Source organism: Heterodontus francisci, chromosome 14 (assembly GCF_036365525.1).
Source record: "Heterodontus francisci isolate sHetFra1 chromosome 14, sHetFra1.hap1, whole genome shotgun sequence".
Lineage (NCBI taxonomy): Eukaryota > Metazoa > Chordata > Chondrichthyes > Heterodontiformes > Heterodontidae > Heterodontus > Heterodontus francisci.
Genome location: NC_090384.1, coordinates 101,495,117 through 101,513,531, shown reverse-complemented (window position 1 = coordinate 101,513,531; position 18,415 = coordinate 101,495,117). Strand labels below are relative to the sequence as shown.

The 18,415-nt window shown below is 44.8% G+C and overlaps 1 protein-coding gene across 1 annotated transcript in view; it reads right to left on the bottom strand.

Annotated features, from left to right (window-relative positions):
* The window catches only part of kiaa1549la (KIAA1549-like a), a 348,851-nt gene that overhangs the window by 191,019 nt on the left and 139,417 nt on the right, over nucleotides 1–18,415 (bottom strand). The window contains exons 6-7 of the mRNA XM_068046635.1: nucleotides 7,527–7,660; nucleotides 1,531–1,699 (exon numbers count right to left, since the gene is read on the bottom strand). Coding sequence (XP_067902736.1) covers nucleotides 1,531–1,699; nucleotides 7,527–7,660 — 303 coding nt within the window. The remainder of the gene's footprint in view (nucleotides 1–1,530; nucleotides 1,700–7,526; nucleotides 7,661–18,415) is intronic.

Here is an 18,415-nt window from a genome sequence, read left to right as displayed (position 1 = left end):
GGAGGCCATTCAGCCCCTCGAGCCTGTTGTGTTATTCAATTAGATCATGACTGATCTGTATTTTAACTCCATCAACCCACCTCAGTTCCATAATCCCTTAATACCCTTGTCCAACAAAAATATATCAATCTCAGTTTTGAAATTCTCAATTGACCCCCAGCCTCAACAGCTATTTTGGGGAGAGAGTTCCAGATTTTCACTACCTTTTGTGTGAAGAAGTGCTTCCTGACATCACCCCTAAATGGCCCAGCTCCAATTTTAAGGTTATTCCCCCTTTGTTCTGGACTCTCCCACCAGAGGAAATGGTTTCTCTCTATCTACCCCATCAAATCCTTTGATCATTTTAAACATCTCAATTAGTCTTCTATACTCATGGGAATACAAGCCCAGTCTATGTCATCTGTCCTCATAAGTCAACATTTTTAGTCCTGATATAATTCTGGTGGATGTGCACTGCAACCCCTCCAAGGACATCCTGAGGTGTGGGGCTAGAAGTGAATGTAGTGCTCTAAATGGGGTCTAACCAGAGTTTTATATAGCTGTAAAATAATTAACACCCCTTTGTATCCCAGTCCCCAAAATGGGATGAAAAACCCACTGTGAACCAGCTTTGCAAAAGGTCAGGAAATTTAATGAACCCTGGGAAACTAAGAAATTCATGAACACGTTCTCATCTTCCCTATCTCTGCCTTTCTCTTTCACAAATGTCCTGGAATCCCTCCAAACAGAACTCCAGCCATCGCCAAACCAACTCTAACTGAAGTCATGAAAACATTTTCCTTGTGACTAAACCCTTGGGGAATCATCGCTTCTCATCCTGTCTTCAACCTTTGATGTGGTCAACCACACCATTCTCTTCCAATACCTCTTCTTCACTGCCCAGCTCAGCAGGACTGCTCTTGCGTGGTTCCACTCTTACCTGTCCAATTGTAGACAAGATATCTCTAAGGTATCAACTTTGATTCAGTGGGTAGAAATCGCAATTAAGTTAGAAGGTTGAAGGTTCAAGTCCCACTCCAAAGACTTGAGCCCATGTTCCAGGCTGACACTCCCAGCGCAGTACTGAGGGAGTGCTGCACTGTTGGTGGTGCCGTCTTTTGGATGAGATGTTAAACCGAGGCCCATCTGCCCTCTTGAGTGGCCACTATTTTGAAGAAGAGCAGGGCAATTCTTCCCGACATCCCAGCCAATATTTATCCCTCAACCAGCATTTCTAAAAGTAGTTTATCAGGTCATTATCACGTTGCTATCTGTGGGATCTTGCTATACTGTCATGTTTCCTACATTACAACAGTGACCACTTCAAAAGTACTTCATTGGCTGTAAAGCACTTAGGACATCCTGAGGTCCTGAAAGGCGCTATATAAATGCAAGTACTTTCTCCTTTTTAATTGGCTTCTCCTCCTAAACCTGCACCACCCCCACCTTCACCCCCACCCCCAAAGGATCCATCATTCGCCTCCTCCAATTACTCATCAGCTTGCTTGTTTTCATTACGGAACAAAATGAAACTTGATTGAGGGTACTTACGTTCAGCGAGGATCAGAGGTGGGTAGGCCAGGTAGTATCCGAGCTCAGCAGCTGTCAGCTGATGTAAAAGGCTGCTGGATGTTGTACCATTGAGAAGTGTGCTCTGATTCCTCACCATGTACACCATTGTGACAGCTGTGGAGCCATCAGTCACAGACGTGTTCAAAATCTGGAAGGAAAACAATGTACACAAGGCATTTAAATGCTTCATCTCCTCCAGTATATAAAGTGTTTGCTTACACTTACACTTAAACGAATTTAAGCTTAAATCAATGTGCAGCTTTGAAGCAATATGCACCCTTTAAGCCACACAAACCTTTTAAACAACACAATTTCATAATCCCTTTAAACAGCAGGAACTCATTTAAAAACACAAACCCGTTAAATGACATAACCCCTTTAAACAATTTGCATGCGTTAAAAAATATGAACCCTTTAAATGATACAAACCCTTTACACGATCAATGCCCTGAAACAACACGAAACCCTTAAACAAAGGAAACCCCTTAAATAACAGGAGTCCTTTAAACAATAAGTGCCCTTTAAACAGTATGTGGCCTTTGAACAATACAGACGTTTTAAAATGGCACACTTTAAATAATGCGTGCCCTTTAAACAACACAAACCCTATAAGCAAAACATGTCCTTAAAAGATATGTACCCCTTAATACCATGTTCCCTTTGAAGAAGGTGCAACCTTTACAAGTAAAAATCTGTTTAAATAGTATGATGTGCATCACCAATTTGCAATATGCATTTTCCAGAAAAATGCGCATGAAAGAGGCAGCGGAAAAACAGTTAAATTGAGCATGAACGTGACAAGGAAAGAAAACGACCTCAGGCGCTGCGACAATCCAGAGTAACGGGTGCCTAAAATACAAGTAGGAGCTCATTAAAAATCTTTCAGGATCTGGGAAGGTCTTTGCAATGCATTGTTCATCTCTCATGGGTGAACAGGTCACCCTTAGCCCTGGATGAGCTAGGAGATTAGGTACAATTTCTATAAGTAAACTAAGGTAAAACAAAAAGTCATCACTACTCAAAAAAATAAGTTCTATCTTTACAAAACCGGAGGATCCACAGTCATAATGTTGTTAGGGTTGTTAAATTAATAGGATTTAAATTAAATTTTTGTGCAAATTAGAAAACATGAGTAAGAACATTTATTCTGGCTTGCACACCCAGGTTTTAGCGTACTAAAACTGAATTCATATTTATAGGATCTTACAGCATAGAAGGGGGCCATTCGGCCCATCATGCCTGTACCAGCGTTTTGAAAGAACTATCCAATTAGTCCCACTCCCCTGTCATTTCCCCATAGCCCTGCAAATTTACCCCCTTCAAGTATTTATCCAATTTGAAAGTTATTATTGAATCGGCTTCCATTACCCTTTCAGGCAGTGGATCCCAGATCACAACAACTCACTGTGTAAAAAATATTACCCTCATCTCCCCCTCCGCTACTTTTGCCAATCATCTTAAATCTGTGACCTCTCGTTACTGACCCTCCTGCCCACAGAAAACAATTGCTCCTTAATTCCTCTATCAAAACCCCTCATGATTTCAAACACCTCTATTAAATCTCCTCTTAACCTTCTCAATTAGGACAAAAAAAAAATGATAAACCACAAAACATGTTTTCACAGCAAACACATGGGGTGTTAATACTGAAGTAATGAAATGAGTGCAATTTACAACCAATGAAGCACCAAATGTAACAGAATTCACTGAAAGGATTCACTGGATGAATCAACAAAAGACATCATTGGAAGAACATCCAAGAATGGTCAGGCCTGGGAATGAGAAGTACACAAGGTTAGTCAATGGGAGCTTTGATATATAGCTGGAAGATTAAATGCCATAAAATTATAGTGCAGGTCTGAGGGGGAAAAAGTAGTAAATTAGTAATAGGCAAATTACAGATTGCCAGACAAAGTGAATGGAGTGACGGGGAAATGATTAGATGTGTCAAGGAGGCCACTCTCTGTGCTGTCGTCAAGGCGATTTCAATTACTCAGAAAATTAAATGGACAGAGAAAAGCCTATCTTGAGGGGGAAAGAGAATAACAATAAATTTACTGTGGTAATCACAGACTGCTTTATGTCACAAAATATGAATCAGAGCATCAAACCTAACATTTCGTTAGGAATAGGACTTTCACAATGAAGCCATGGTAAGCAGCCAAGTGGTAACCAACCATTTTTGGCTTTACTGATTGACATCATGGTCACGGAGAGTGCTAATGTCCCAAGTGCTGAATGTTGCAGGGTACATTTTCCGAAGTTAATTACAGACTGGAGCTTCCCTCCTATCGAGTACAATGGTGTACTGGTTATGATATTGGACCAGTAATAAAGCAGCCTTGGCTCATAACCTAAAGAGCTAGTAGTTCAAATCCCAGCAGCAGCAGTATGAGAATTTCAATTCGGCTTGAAAAAAATTTTAGAATAGAAACTAGCATCAGTAAAAGTGACCAGGAATGTGGTTCACTAATGCCCTTGAGGGAAGGAATCCTGCCTTCTATATCCAGTCTGGTCTGGCCTACATGTGACTCCTGTTCCACATCAACACAACTAACACTCAACTGAAGTGGCTGGGCAATGTCATTCAGTTACATCAAAACGCAATGAATGGAAGCTTTGGGGAATGCTGGAGAGGCACAGAAAAAGCTGTGAGCTAATCCAAGAGGGTATCTAATCTGGGATGGTGGCAGGAGAGTAGAAAAAATAGTGAAGGGTTGTTGTAGCAGTGTGGGAGAGGGAGTACCCAAAGACAAAGAGTGAAGGCAGTTCCAGAATGGCAACCAAAATGGGCACAGAGGAAATTCAGGAGGTGTGGCAAAGGTTCGGATAGATATTCCCTAGTTGTAAACAGAGAGTAGGGAGGAGACAATAGAAGAGAGTCAAAAGTTGAAGTCTGTGGTTGGATTGTCGGTAGGATGGAGCCAGCTTGGAGTACTGGCAATCTGCAAACACAAAAAGGGGCAGGTTTTTTTTTATTCGTTCATGGGTGTGAGCAAGACCAGCATTTGTTGCTCATCCCTTGTTGCCCTTTTGTGTTTCCAGGCATGTTGTGTGATGCACTCTGAGAACACCACTAAAATATTTACACCTCTCTCCGAACCTGGATGTTAGTTTGTCAGTATTCCAAGCTGGCTCCACCATACCACTTCATCTCACCAGAGACTTCAACTTTGGACTCTCTCGCATCGCCTCCTCCCTATTCTCTGTTTGCAACCAGGGGATATCTATCCGAACCTTTGCCATGCATTCTGCGGTCCCTGTGCTGAAGGTGCTCCCACAATGTTGATAGAGAATGAGTTCCAGGATTCTGACCCAGCAAAGATGAAGGAATGGCGATATATTTCCAAGTCAGGGTAGTGTGTGACTTGGAAGGAAACTTGGAGCTGGTGGTGTTCCCATGCAGCTGCTGTCCTTGTTCTTCTAGGCAGTAGAATGTGAGACATCAGTGGCTAGTGGACGGGATCATTTATTTTTAAGGTAGTGTGTGTACCAAGTTACAATGGAAGAACAGCAGGGGCGAGGTATGAGTGTATAAATAAGAGGGCCATCCTGGATCAAAACTGCCCTCCTCCCTTCGACATCCTCTCTTGCTGCACCCACTCCAGGTGCTCCAGCTATGGGGATATTTACTGAGTTGTTAATGAGACTTGTGCCAACCTTGTGCATTCCAACAGCTAACCAACCACACTGGGAAGCCGGGGTCACCTTGCGTGAAAGAAAGACTTGCATTTCTATAGCGCCTTTCACGGTCTCAGGACATCCCAAGATGCTTTGCAGCTAATGAGGTACTTTGCAAATGCAGTCACTGCTGTAATGGAGGAAACGCAGCAGCCAATTTGCACACAGCAAGCTCCCCACAAACAGCAATGCGATAAATGAGCAGATAATCCCATTGAAAGATAAAGAATGGACCAGGGTATGGAGTAGACCTCAGACCTCAACACTAAGTAATACTAGAAGCTAAAGCCCAAAGTGTTTTAATGCAACACGCAGCCCCTATTGCATTACTGGTGCTAACAATTTCCTCACTGATCATAGCACTGTGCATTCCTATTTTGAAATCCACTGAAGATAGTTTACTAAACAACAAGGCCATTTTTGCATCAATTTCCTAAGCTCCTACAGGCAATCGATTTTAGCCAAAAGTACTTTGGTTCATGCTTTTATTGAAATTCAGCTGCAGGGAGCTGACTGAAGTGTTTCACTCCACAGGTTGCTGTCGTGATTAGTAAACCCACAGGCTGACTGCCAGATTTCAATACAGTGTCAGGATCTAGCTTACTGTGCAGACACCTCTTAGTCCGCTGCAGAGATTCTTTGAATTACACAGGTCACGCAGCACAAAAGGCCCAATTGTACTCTCCAGACTGACTCACCAGTGGATTTCTCTCAGCAATCTTCATGTCTTTATAACATGTGTATGTATTAAATTTAAGAAAAGCAAGAGCTGCGATTAAACCAGCTCCCAGTCACGCATCTAATTCATTCTACAAGCCTCTATTAATAAATCTGACTAAACGCCTTCAATTTTGAAAATGATTAAGCTCCCCCATTGTTGGCGCAGTGTGTGTTGTGGGAAGGTACAGCTATTCATGGTAATGCCCAGGTACAAAATAATGGGAGCAGCAATTTGGGATTCAGGAAAGTACAGCTGGTACTGAGGGAGAGAGAGAAAAAAAGCAAAAGAGAAAGCAGCAAGGATAAAGGTCAAAATATGGAGGATGAGCTAAGGCAGCAGAAACTTAAGGAACTTTATTGAGATGCTATCAGCAAATAATGATGGAATGTTTGCTTATCGGCTAGACCAATCTGTAATAGCTGCGGAGCATAAACCACTGCGGAGAGAGGGAGATGGACAGAGACAGAGAAACAGAAAGGGAACAGAGACACACAAGAGAGAAAGACCAAGAGAGCAAGAGAACAGAGAAAGAAAACAGAAAGTGACGCAGAGAAAAAGAGAGAGGGGACAAAGAGAGAGTGAGAGGGACAGACAGCAATAGAGAAACAGATAGAGAGATAGAGAAAGAGAGAGAACAGAGAGACATGGAGAGAAACAGACATACAGAGAAAACAGAGAGACATGGAGAGAATGACTGAGAGGGAGAAGAGTGATAAACACACATACAGCAACGCACCAAGGCTCCTTAGGCAGCACCTTCCAAACCCATAACTTCTATCACCTAGAAGGACAAGGGCAGCAGATGCATGGGAACACCACCGCCTACAAGTTCCCCTACAAGCCACACACCATCCTGACTTGGAACTATATCGCCGTTCCTTCACTGTCGCTGGGTCAAAATCCTGGAACTCCTTTCCTAACAGCACTATGGGTGTACCTACACTCCAAGGACTGCAGTGGTTCAAGAAGGCAGCTCACCACCACCTTCTCAAGGGTAATTAGGGATGGGCAATAAATGCTGGCCTTGTCAGAGACGCCCACATCCCATGAAATGAATAAAAAAAAGATAGAGTGAGAGAGAGTTAGAGAGACAGGCAGAGACAGAGAGAGAGAACAGAGACAAAGAGAGAAAGACAGAGAGATACACAAAGATAAATGGAGACAGACAGAAAGAGCTAAGCAGATAAATAAGAAAGGAGAGAAACAGAGAGATAGAGTGGAGAAAATCATAAAGATTGAAGAGAGATAGAGAACAAGAGAAAAACAGAAACAAAAAGGAAGAGAAGCAAGTCCAAGAGAAACTGAGAGTATGTGTGTATAATGCTGCAAAGTTTAAACTGATTCTGCAAGTAGTACTGCAAAATAAATAATGGAATCACAATTGATCTTTACAATCCTGGTGCAATGTAATTTAAACACAATGTAGTACACAACACAAATCACACTTCTGAAACAAAATGCCACAAGTATTAGAGTCTACACCACTTCACTTCACAAGTCATATTTGTTTTGCTGTGCTCCCTCACAAAGGAAGGGAAGGAAAACCCCGCCCCTCAAAACAAAAAGGTTTTACCTGAACGCTTAAATCACTTTTTAAATTGAAAGCCCGAGAAGCGGCCTCCTCGAATGCTCTCCGCAGTCTCGCCTCCATGGTCTGAACAAAGCTGCAGAATTTGATGATGTCCGTTGTACTCACAAACTGGAGCACTGGGTCAGAAACAACAACACAGAGAAAGAGTTATTAACTAACACAGCAATCTCCTTTGGATGACAAGCCCTGCTAAATCCTGTACCACTTGCATTGCCCACACAGCCTGGCTAGGGGAGATAAAACAAACAGACGTGTGACTAGTCCAATCTTCTTAGACTGCAGTGGCGTGTTCAATGTTGACCTTTTTTTTTCTCAATATATATAATCAAAACAGAAACTTGACTGATCAAACAAAGCCTTCGGGAAAACTGAGATTTTACTTTAATGGTTACATTAACAATTGCGGAATGGTGGGCTCTCATTAAAAAGCACTGCATGAAAATGCACCTGGCACATTACTGCACCCAGATACTCTCACGTAGAAATCTGACACTGCTGGACCTGTCAAAAACAGCCAATAAAGGGCCAAAAGTGCATATATTCTGAATCGGAAGATCATATGGTCAAGACTCACTCCAGTGACTTGAGCTTATAGTCCAGGCTGACACTTCCAGTGCAGTACTGAGGCAGCGCTGTGCTGTCAGAGTGTCATCTTTCGGATGAGATATTAAACCAAGACGCTCACATCTGCCCTCTCAGGCGAATGTAAAAGATCCCAGTGCACTATTCTGAAGAACAGGGGATTTGTTGCCGGTGTCCCTAGCTAACATTTATCCCTTAACCAACATCATTAAAAACATGCAACAAAAACAGAAAATGCTGGAAATACTGACCTGAAATGTTAACTCTGCTTCTCTCTCCACAGATGCTGCCAGACCTGCTGAGTATTTCCAGCACTCGGTCATGATCACATTGCTGTTTGTGGGAGCTTGCTGTGCACAAACTGGCTTCTGCTTTTCCGACATTACAACAGTGACCACATTTCAAAAATGCTTCACTGGCTGTAAAGCACTTTGGGACACTCTTGAGGTCATGAAAGGTGCTATAGAAATGCAAATTCTTTTTTTTTTCTCTTACTGGCACCAGTACACTTCAGCTGTTCCAAATTCAATCCTAACCTAAATTATTTCAGCGTCAGTTTCAATGCCAAAGTAATGCGCATTTATCTTCTACACATTCCGGCAGGCACAGAATGACAAATCCAGATGTGTTTCCATTGCTGATATTTCACATAATTCTCTCCCGATTTCACAGGGAAGAATGAAATGCTTCAAAGTTTTCCAACATTCTGGAACATGTCAAATAGGCACAGCTTGACACCATGGTTTTCCCCAAGCACAGCCTATCTGCATTTCTCAAATCCAAACACCCACAAGTGTAATGAAGGAAGAAAGAGGTTTTAAAGAAAAAAGAATGCCTTGTATTTGTATAGGGCTTTTCACAAACTCAGGACATCCCAAAGTGCTTTACAGCTAGTGAAAGTGCAGTCAGTGTTGTAATGTAGGAAATGCGGCAGCCAACTGAAGCACAGCAAGATTCCACAAACTGCATTGAGATCAACAAGATATTCCCTTGATGGTAGAGCAATAAATATTGGCCTGTTCGAGTAGTGCTGTTAGACAGGACCTCGGTTTAAGTTGTACAGAAATCATTAGTTGCAGACCCCATAGAAATGTGGTCGCACCCAGTTAAGACTTAATTGTCAGGTCACTGATCCACTCTGTCCTATGGAACAGGTTTCAGCAGCGGTGAACAATTCACTAAAATCAGATTATCAAGCCATTATCACCTTGTTGTCTGTGGGATCTTATGGTGTGCAAACTGGCTGCCACGTTCCCTGCAGTGCAATAGTAGCGACCCCCCAAAAGTACTTCACTGGCCGTAAAGCGCTTTGAGGTTCTGAGGTCATGAAAGGTACTACATCAATGCAAATCTTTCTCCTAAACTTTCAAAGCGTTTAGATTCAAAACAGGTTCACTCACACCGGCTCTGTGGAAATGTACCCTAAAGTTTCTAGCGGTAAGCATGCGGTTCCATCTGGGAGAGGTCAGGCAGACCTGGAGAGCAGGCCCGATGCCTTGTGATAACTGACACTGCGGGAACTGATGCAATGTAATTTTCATTAACAGCCTCTGGGAAATCACCTCAGGAGGTGTGTCCTAGAGCCTCTTGTCATAATACACTCATAGACAACATTCGCACGATGGGTGTTAAGTTGGTCAGTTTGGTGAGGCACTACACCAACAACTTGTATTTGCATAGCGTCTTTAACATAGCAAAATGCCCCAAAGGGCTTCACAAAAGTGTTATCAATAAAAACATTTTTGACACTACAAGGAGATATTAGGACAGGTGGCCAAAAGGTTGGTCAAAGAGGTAGTTTTTAAGGAGCATCTTAAAGCAGGAGGGAGAGGTAGAGCATTTTAGGGAGGGAATTCCAGAGCTTAGCATTAATTGTTGGTAGGTAAGGTTGGTAGGTAAATTGGCCATTATAAATTGTCACTAGTATAGGTAGGTGGTAGGGAAATATAGGGACAGGTGGGGATGTTTGGTAGGAATATGGGATTAGTGTAGGATTAGTATAAATGGGTGGTTGATGGTCGGCACTGACTCGGTGGGCCGAAGGGCCTGTTTCAGTGCTGTATCTCTAATCTAAATCTAATCTAATCTAATCTAATTGGTTATTAATTGTGTTTAATTGTATGCAGGTGCGGGGCATTAACTGGGGATTCACTTGAGTCCCTATAAAAACAGACACAGACTAAAACTGTGGTTGTTGTTGGGTGAGGAGGTATATGCTTGTAATGTGTAACTCTAAATAAATGTAAAAGTGTGTAAAGATTGGCTCCAATTCTATCCTTCACCAACTGGCTTTCTGAAGTAGAACACTTAGGGCCGAGGCAGCTGAAGGCACAGCCACCAATGGTGGAGTGATTAAAACTGGGCATGCACAAGAAGCAAGAATTGGAGGAGCGCATATATATCGGAATGTTGTGGGGCTGGAGGAGGTTAAAGAGATAGGGAGGGACCGGGTCTTGGGGGGATTTGAGAACAAAGATGAAAACTTTGAAATTGAGGCCTTTCTATGAATTATGCCATGCTCTTATGGTAGACAAGAATCAAATTAGGGTGGCACAGTGGCGAAGTGGTTAGCACCGCAGCCTCACAGCTCCAGCGACCCGGCTTCAGTTCTGGGTACTGCCTGTGCGGAGTTTATAAGTTCTCCCTGTGACCGCGTGGGTTTCCGCCGGGTGCTCCGGTTTCCTCCCACAGCCAAAGGCTTGCAGGTTGATAGGTAAATTGGCCATTATAAATTGCCCCTAGTGTAGGTAGGAGAATAGTGGGGGATGTGGTAGGGAATATGGGGTTAACATAGGATTAGCATAAATGGGTGGTTGTTGGTCGGCACAGCCTCGGTGGGCCGAAGGGCCTGTTTCAGTGCTGTATCTCTAAATAAATAAATAAATCTCATACACATCAGAACTTGGAGACCACAGGCCGAATTTTTAAAGCCCACTGGCGGAGAGGGTGGGTGCATGCGTGATTTGAAGACCGCGCTCTCAGAGGTCGTCACCAGATCCTAACGCCTCCGGAACACAAAGTCATTTTTAAAGAGATGCCAGGAGGGAGGGAACAGCAATCCTGCATGTCTCCAATTAAATGCCTGTTGAGCTCATGGTGGAGTTCATTAACAGGCCTGTCAACAGCTGTTTGGGATTTTCAAAGGAAGGGAACGGGGAGAACACCATGGGGGGAACACGACAGGGTAAACAAGTCGCGCACCATGCGGAGGGCCATGAGGCCTATAGGAAGGGCTGATTTACATAATGTAGAAGTCCAAAATAAACCTCAGCTGCTCCAAAAGTTCCACAGAGTCATCACTGCTGGAGCTGTAAGACTTGCTTTTCTCAGTAGTGAGTGGCAGGAATCTGGAGAAGTACGTGAGCCCAGTGGCATCACTGGGGCACCCGAGTTTAACAGGGGAAAGCCTGGTGAATGCACAAGGCCCAGCTGAGCGAGTTCAGATGGGAACAGGCTACTCTGACATTGGACAGAACAGCCAGGATGAGCTGCAACAGATGCAACCTCCTGGACAGCAGGAGGTCAGAGGAGCACAACAGGAGATGCAAGGGGAGGAAGGCACTACCCAACACATCAGGTCTACCGCCCACGAATCAGCAACTTGCAAATAACAGAGTGCCAGTGCCTTAGGAGGCTGCACCTATTCAGACTGACGATCTCAGACATTTGTGCTCTAATCCGCAATGGCCTGAGGCCTCACTGCCCCCATGACAGTCCCTTATCTGCAGCTCTTAAGGTCTCCATCACCCTGACTTTCGATACAACCGGGTCGTTTCAGGGATCAGCTGTGGATCTAGGTTTCATCTCACAGTCGGCCGCTCGTCACACCATCGGGCAAGTCATGGATGCCATATTCAGAAGGCAGGGAGACTACATCCACTTTGGCACAGATGGGCTTGAACAGGCACAGAGGGCATTGGGTTTCACTTCCATCGCTGGATTCTTCCAGGCAGGGCAGCATCGTTTGTGCCCGTGTGGCCATCAAGGCACCTAGTGACCAGCCACTGAGATCCATCAACAGGAAGGGCTTCCACCTTCTCAATGTCCAACTGGTCGATGACCACAAGAGCGTCCTTCATGTGTGCGCTCGTTTTCCTTCATCCTCCGACAGTCCAGGTTGCTTCAGATCTTCACTCCATCCCCCAAAGCGTGTGGATGGATCCAAGGGGCAAGGGAATCCCTTGAAGAGATGGCCACTCACCCCTCTACAGTAGCCCCAGACAGAGGCGATATAACCAATGGCACCTGCTCAGCAGGCCAACCATTGAGCATGCCATCAGGCCTCCGAAGTAGAGATTATAGGAGCCTGGATCGGTTCGGTTGTATCCTCCAGTACTCTCCTGCAAGGGTCTCGCTGATTGTGGTGGTCTGCTGCACTCTCCACAACATTGCCCACCACAGCAGTGTAGACCTTGAGGACAGTGAGGACTTAGAAGGAGACAGTACATCGGGAGAGGAGTAGGAGCAAGAGTTAAGAGAGGAAGAGTAAGAGGAGGTTAACGGGGATAACACTAAACAGAAGAGATGCCCCTTCTGCACAACCAAGTGGCCTCCTCCTGCCAGCCTCCAGGAACAGGACCTTCCTCCTCTCCCTCATGGCCTCCAGCATTAGATCCAGGTGGGCATCGATGAAGCGAAAATCTGCCCAGCCCTGGGTGCCTGGCCTCCGGCTCCCCTGTGACATCTCGCTTCCCTCTGGTGCAGTGGAAGATTTTGGCACAAATCGCAGTTCTCTCCTTCAGCTTCAACGAAGGCTGCTGTGGGGTGTCTATATTAGCTCCACTTTTCATCTGAACTACCACCATTCCCGGCCCCACTGGCTCGAAGTGGACAGGAAACCTGTCTCCATACCAATTAAGGGTTTCCTCACGTAAAAATTTGAACTTGAGTGAGTTTCCCACCGGAGGCAGGTTTCTGACCCAAAACCAGATCGGGATCCTGTTTCCTGCCTCTGTAACAAAAATCTAGCCCCACAACTGAATCAGTGTCTGCACCTCAAGAAGGTTGAAGGAGTCATTGGGGGGAACTAGGGGAGTGTAACAGTACATTACTCCAATCTTACCAGACAGACGCATCTCCTGTCAACTGAACAAGGAGACAGCATTAGCAGAAGAGCTTGCAACTGATTCATTCACTTTTCCAGTTGAAGGCTGATACTTGGAGGTGGATACTGATCACTGTTCATGTCATTTCCATAAATTTATTGGTTTATCTTGAGAAGCTCAGTAATTAGTCAACCGCTCTCTTTGCCCCAGGGCTTACAACACAAAGTCAAGCAGTGATGTGATGCTTGCTCTTTTTACAATGCTAATGTAATTAATTGGAGTTAGCACTATCGCGCAGGGTAAACTTATTATTTCCCAGATCTCAAAACAGTCCCCTTCGCTTTTCCTTTTCCACCTACACTTGTCAGGCTTCAATAATCCAAGCTTGGCCGCACTCTTGCCCTTTCTCTGCCTTCCAACCTTACTGGTGTCCTCAAACTGTGAGCTTTGGCCCTTCATCTTGGTTCCTCGGTAACATTCATGGACTCATTTTATATTTAGCCATTGAATGTCACCTGTTAAGTCCCAGGTTGGCAGCTCAGTGCCTAACTGAATCACAATGGCCAGGAAGGAGATAAATTTCCACGGGGAGTGAGGAGTGGGGGGTAGAGGGGTCTTCCAATCAAACACTGTCACATTTCCTTCACTTCATCAGTGATTACATTTCACAAGCATCTCCTTGGCTGTAAAGTGCTTGGAAGTCAGTTCTGATGAAAGGTTATCGACCTGAAACGTTGGGCTGAATTTTACGTTGGGTGTGAGGCCCCACCCACCGGCTCCAAAAAAATCAGGGGCGAGCTCGCCTCCGTCGGGTCTGGGGAGCAATGCCAGGATATTATGGCGGGCCAGCAGCTCTCAGTCTCAGCAGCGCCACTGGGAGCAGTGGTCGCTGCTGGAATTGCACCCAGCTTCGGCAACAAGAGGGACCCCGGCCCGGAAACAAGGTAAGTTTCTGGGGTCTCGCCGGGGACAATCAGCCGGGCCCCGGCAAGGCAAGGGGAGTCAGTTGTGGGGGGGGGGGGAAGTGTGGTGTAGTGGGGGCAGGTGGGCAGTGGGACACAGGGTGCCTGATCAGGAGGGCCCTCCCCAGCCCGCATGGAGGCTGCCGGGTTTTACTTGGCAGCCTCCTGGAGGACCTCAGCCTCCCACCAGCCGCTGGTAAAATACCAGAGGTGACGGCAGGAGGCCCATAAGTGGCAGTTAATTGGCCAATTAAGGAACTTGATTGGCCTGGAGCAGGTGGGCCGTTTCTGGCCACCACTGCCCCTCATAAAACTGCAGCGGGGGCGGGAAGGCAATGGTAACAGCCCCCCGCCTCTCACTCAATTTTACGATTCCCGTCCCCAACCCCATTACCAGCCTGTTCCTGCGGGGGGCATAAAATTCTGGCCATTAACTTTGTTTTGTACCTCTCTCTCTCTCTCCATAGGTGCTGCCAGACCTGCTGAATGTTTTCCAGCACTTTTTATTTTTATTTCAGATTTCCAGCATGTGCAGTATTTTGCTTTAGTTTATAATAAAGGTCAGCTTTTCTCAGTGAGAGCACCTTTGAATCAGAAGCTTGGGTGTTCAATTCCCACACCAGCAAGCAACCTCGGCTGGCATAGAATCATAGAATGGTTACGGCACAGAAGGAGGCCATTCGGCCCATCGTGTCTATGCCGGCTCGCTGCAAGAGCAACTCAGCTAGTCTCACTCCTCTGCCTTTGTCCCGTAGCCCTGCAAATTTTTTCTCTTCAGGTAATTATCCAATTCCCTTTCGAAAGCTGCGATTGAATCTGCCTCCAGCACACTCTCAGGCAGTGTATTCCAGATCCTAACCACTCACTGTTTAAAAAATGTTTTTCCTCATGTCGCCTTTGGTTCTTTTGTCAATCACTTTAAATCTGTGTCCTATGGTTTTCGACCCTTCCACCAATGGGAACAATTTTTCCCTATCTCCTCTGTCCAGACCCCTCATGGTTTTGAAGTCTTCTATTAAATCTCCGCTCAACCATCTCTTCTCTAAGGAGAGATCTCCAGCATTTCCACTGTATTTTTTTTTAATTCATTCATGGAGTATGGGTGTTGCTGGCTAGGCCAGCATTTATTGCCCATCCCTAATTGCCCTTGAGAAGGTGGTGGTGAGCTGCCTTCTTGAACCGCTGCAGTCCATGTGAGCTGGCACACCCACAGTGCTGTTAGGAAGGGAGTTCCAGGATTTTGATCCAGCGACAGTGAAGGAACGGTGATATAGTTCCAAGTCAGGATGGTGTGTGACTTGGAGGGGAACTTGCAGGTGGTGGTGTTCCCATGCATTTGCCACCCTTGTCCTTCGAGGTGGTAGAGGTCGCGAGTTTGGAAGGTGCTGTCTAAGGAGCCTTGGTGTGTTGCTGCAGTGCATCTTGTAGATGGTGCACACTGCTGCCACGGTGCATCGGTGATGGAGGGAGTGAATGTTTGTGGATGGGGTGCCAATCAAGCAAACATTGTATTCTCGGAACTGAAGTCCCTCATCCATGGGACTATTCTTATAAACATTTTCTGCACCCTCTCCAATGCCTTCACATCCTTCCTAAAGTGTGATGCCAGAATTAGAAATATAGGAACATAGAAAATAGGAGCAGGAGTAGGCCATTCGGCCCTTTGAGCCTGCTCCACCATTCATTATGATCATGGCTGATCATCCAACTCAGTAACCTGTTCCCGCTATGGATGCAATACTTCAGTTACAACCAAACCAGTGCTTTATAAAGGTTCACCATAACTTCCTTGCTTTTGTGCTCAATGCTGCTATTTATAAAGCCCAGGATCCCATGTACATTATTAAACACTTTCTCAACCTGCCCTGGCACCTTCAGCAATTTGTGCACATATATCCCCAGGTCCCTCTGCTCCTGCACCCCCTTTAGAGTTGTATCCTTTATTTTATATTGCCTTTCCTCGTTCTTCCTCCCAAAGTGTATCGATTTACACTTCTCTGTGTTAAATGTCATCTGCCATATGTTCATCCATTCCACCAGCCCGTCGATACCCTCTTGAAGTCTATCACTATCCTCCTCACAGTTTTTCCAGGTTTTGTGTCATCTGACATTTTGTACCATACCGAGAGTGTCCTACACTGTCAGAGATACTGTCCTTCAGGTCAGGTTGTGAAACAAAGGCCCCACTTGCCCTGTTCAGCTAAACATTTAACCTCAAATATTTAAAGGAGTGCAGGGAGTTATCGCCGCCAATTTTTTTCCTCAACCAAAATCAGCAAGAAGTAGCCAATTCATCTTGGGTGCCACGTTCATAGCAAAGTATAGGACTAGGAAATACTATGACAGCCGTCTGGGCAGTCCCAACACATTGGGACATTTCTTCAATGAGCAGCATAATAAACGTAACTTATTTTTTATTATTCCAAGCCAGGCTTAGTATTTTGCTTTAGAAGTAGACTTCCTTTGTTTTTAAATGTCCAGTCTCGACGGAAGTAGTTAAGAGTTAATAGCAGCTGTTGTCAAATGCATCTGTCTCAGCTGGCTCAGACCTGCATTAGAAAATTAATCTTTCAATGCAATAGTTGACTGGAACAAGACCAGTTTACAATGAGGCACAGAAGCTTTTTGGAATTGCTGAACAGGAAAATGACAAAGTGCCGCTGATTTCATAAAGTTCAACAAAGCTGTGCCTGTCAGGAATGTGATCTCTTGGACTGGATTTGATCACCTGAGGGAGGTCAGAGAGGAATTTTCTGGAATATTTTCCCCCCCTTATTGACCCTGTTTCTTTTCCCTCTTGAGTTTTGCTTCTCCCATGAGATTACATGGCTGTGGGGGCATGAGGGGTTGTTGGGAGGGAGGGTCCCATGCGTCTGGTCATAACTAAGGAAAGGGTAGGGCCTATCAGAGATGTACAAGGTAACTTGTACGTGGATGCAGAAGATGTGGGTAGGGTTCTGAATGAGTACATTGTCTCTGTCTTCACAAAGGAGAGGGATGATTGTAGTTAAAGAGGAGTGTGAAATATTAGATAGGATAACCATAATGAGAGAGGAATTACTGGAGGGTCTGACATCCTTGAACGTGGATAAATCACCAGGGCCGGATGGATTGTATCTCAGGCTGTTAAAGGAAGCCAGGAAGAAAATAGCAGATGCTCTGAGGATCACCTAGATACAGGCGAGGTACCAGAGGATTGGAGGTCTGCAAACGTTGTACTATTGTTTAAAAAGGGTGCGGGGGACAGACCAAAAAAATTATAGGCCGGTCAGTCTGACCTCGGTGGTGGGCAAATTATTAGAATCAGTTCTGAGTGATAGGATAAACTGTCACTTAGAAAGGCACGGATTAATCAAGGATAGTCAGCGTGGATTTCTTAAGGGAAGTTCATGTCTTACTAACTTAATTGCATTTTTTGAGGAAGCAAAAAGGAGCATTGATGAGGGTACTGCAATTGATGTTGTCTACATGGATGTTAGTAAGACATTTGACAAGGTCCCACATGGCAGACTAGTCAGAAAAGTAAAAGCCCATGGGATACAGGAAAATGTGGCGAGTTGGATCCAAAATTGGCTCAGTGACAGGAAACAAAGGGCAATGGTCAATGGATGTTTTTGTGAATGGAAAGTGGTTTCCAGTGGCGTTCCACAGGGCTACTTGGCAAGTTGGTCCCTTGCTATTTGTGGTATATATTAATGACTTAGACTTAAATGTGGGAGGCATGATTGGGAAATTTTGCAGATGACACAAAAATTGGCCATGTAGTAGATAGTGAAGAGAATAGCTGTAGACTACAGAATGATATCAATGGTTTGGTTGAGTGGACAGAAAAATAGCAAATGGAATTCAATCCAGAGAAGTGTGAGGTCATGCATTTATGGAAGGCAAACAGAACAAGGGAATACACAATAAACGGGAGGATATTGAGAGGGGTTGAGGAAGTGGAAGACCTTGGAGTGCATGACCACAGGTCCCTGAAGGTGGCAGGACAGGTAGATAAAGTGGTGAAGAAGGCATATGGAATGTTTTCCTTTATTGGCTGAGGTATAGAATACAAATGCAGGTATGTAATGCTAGAACTGTATATAATGCTGGTTAGGCCACAGCTGGAGTAATGCGTACAATTCTGGTCACCACATTACTGGAAGGACATAATTGCTCTGGACTGAGTACAGAGGAGACTTACAAGTGCATTTTTTTGGATAAATTTTGAGGATTTGTGTTTATAACTGAAAAGGAGTCCATAGATTTTTTTTTTAACAAAGGTCACTGAGAAGTCTGG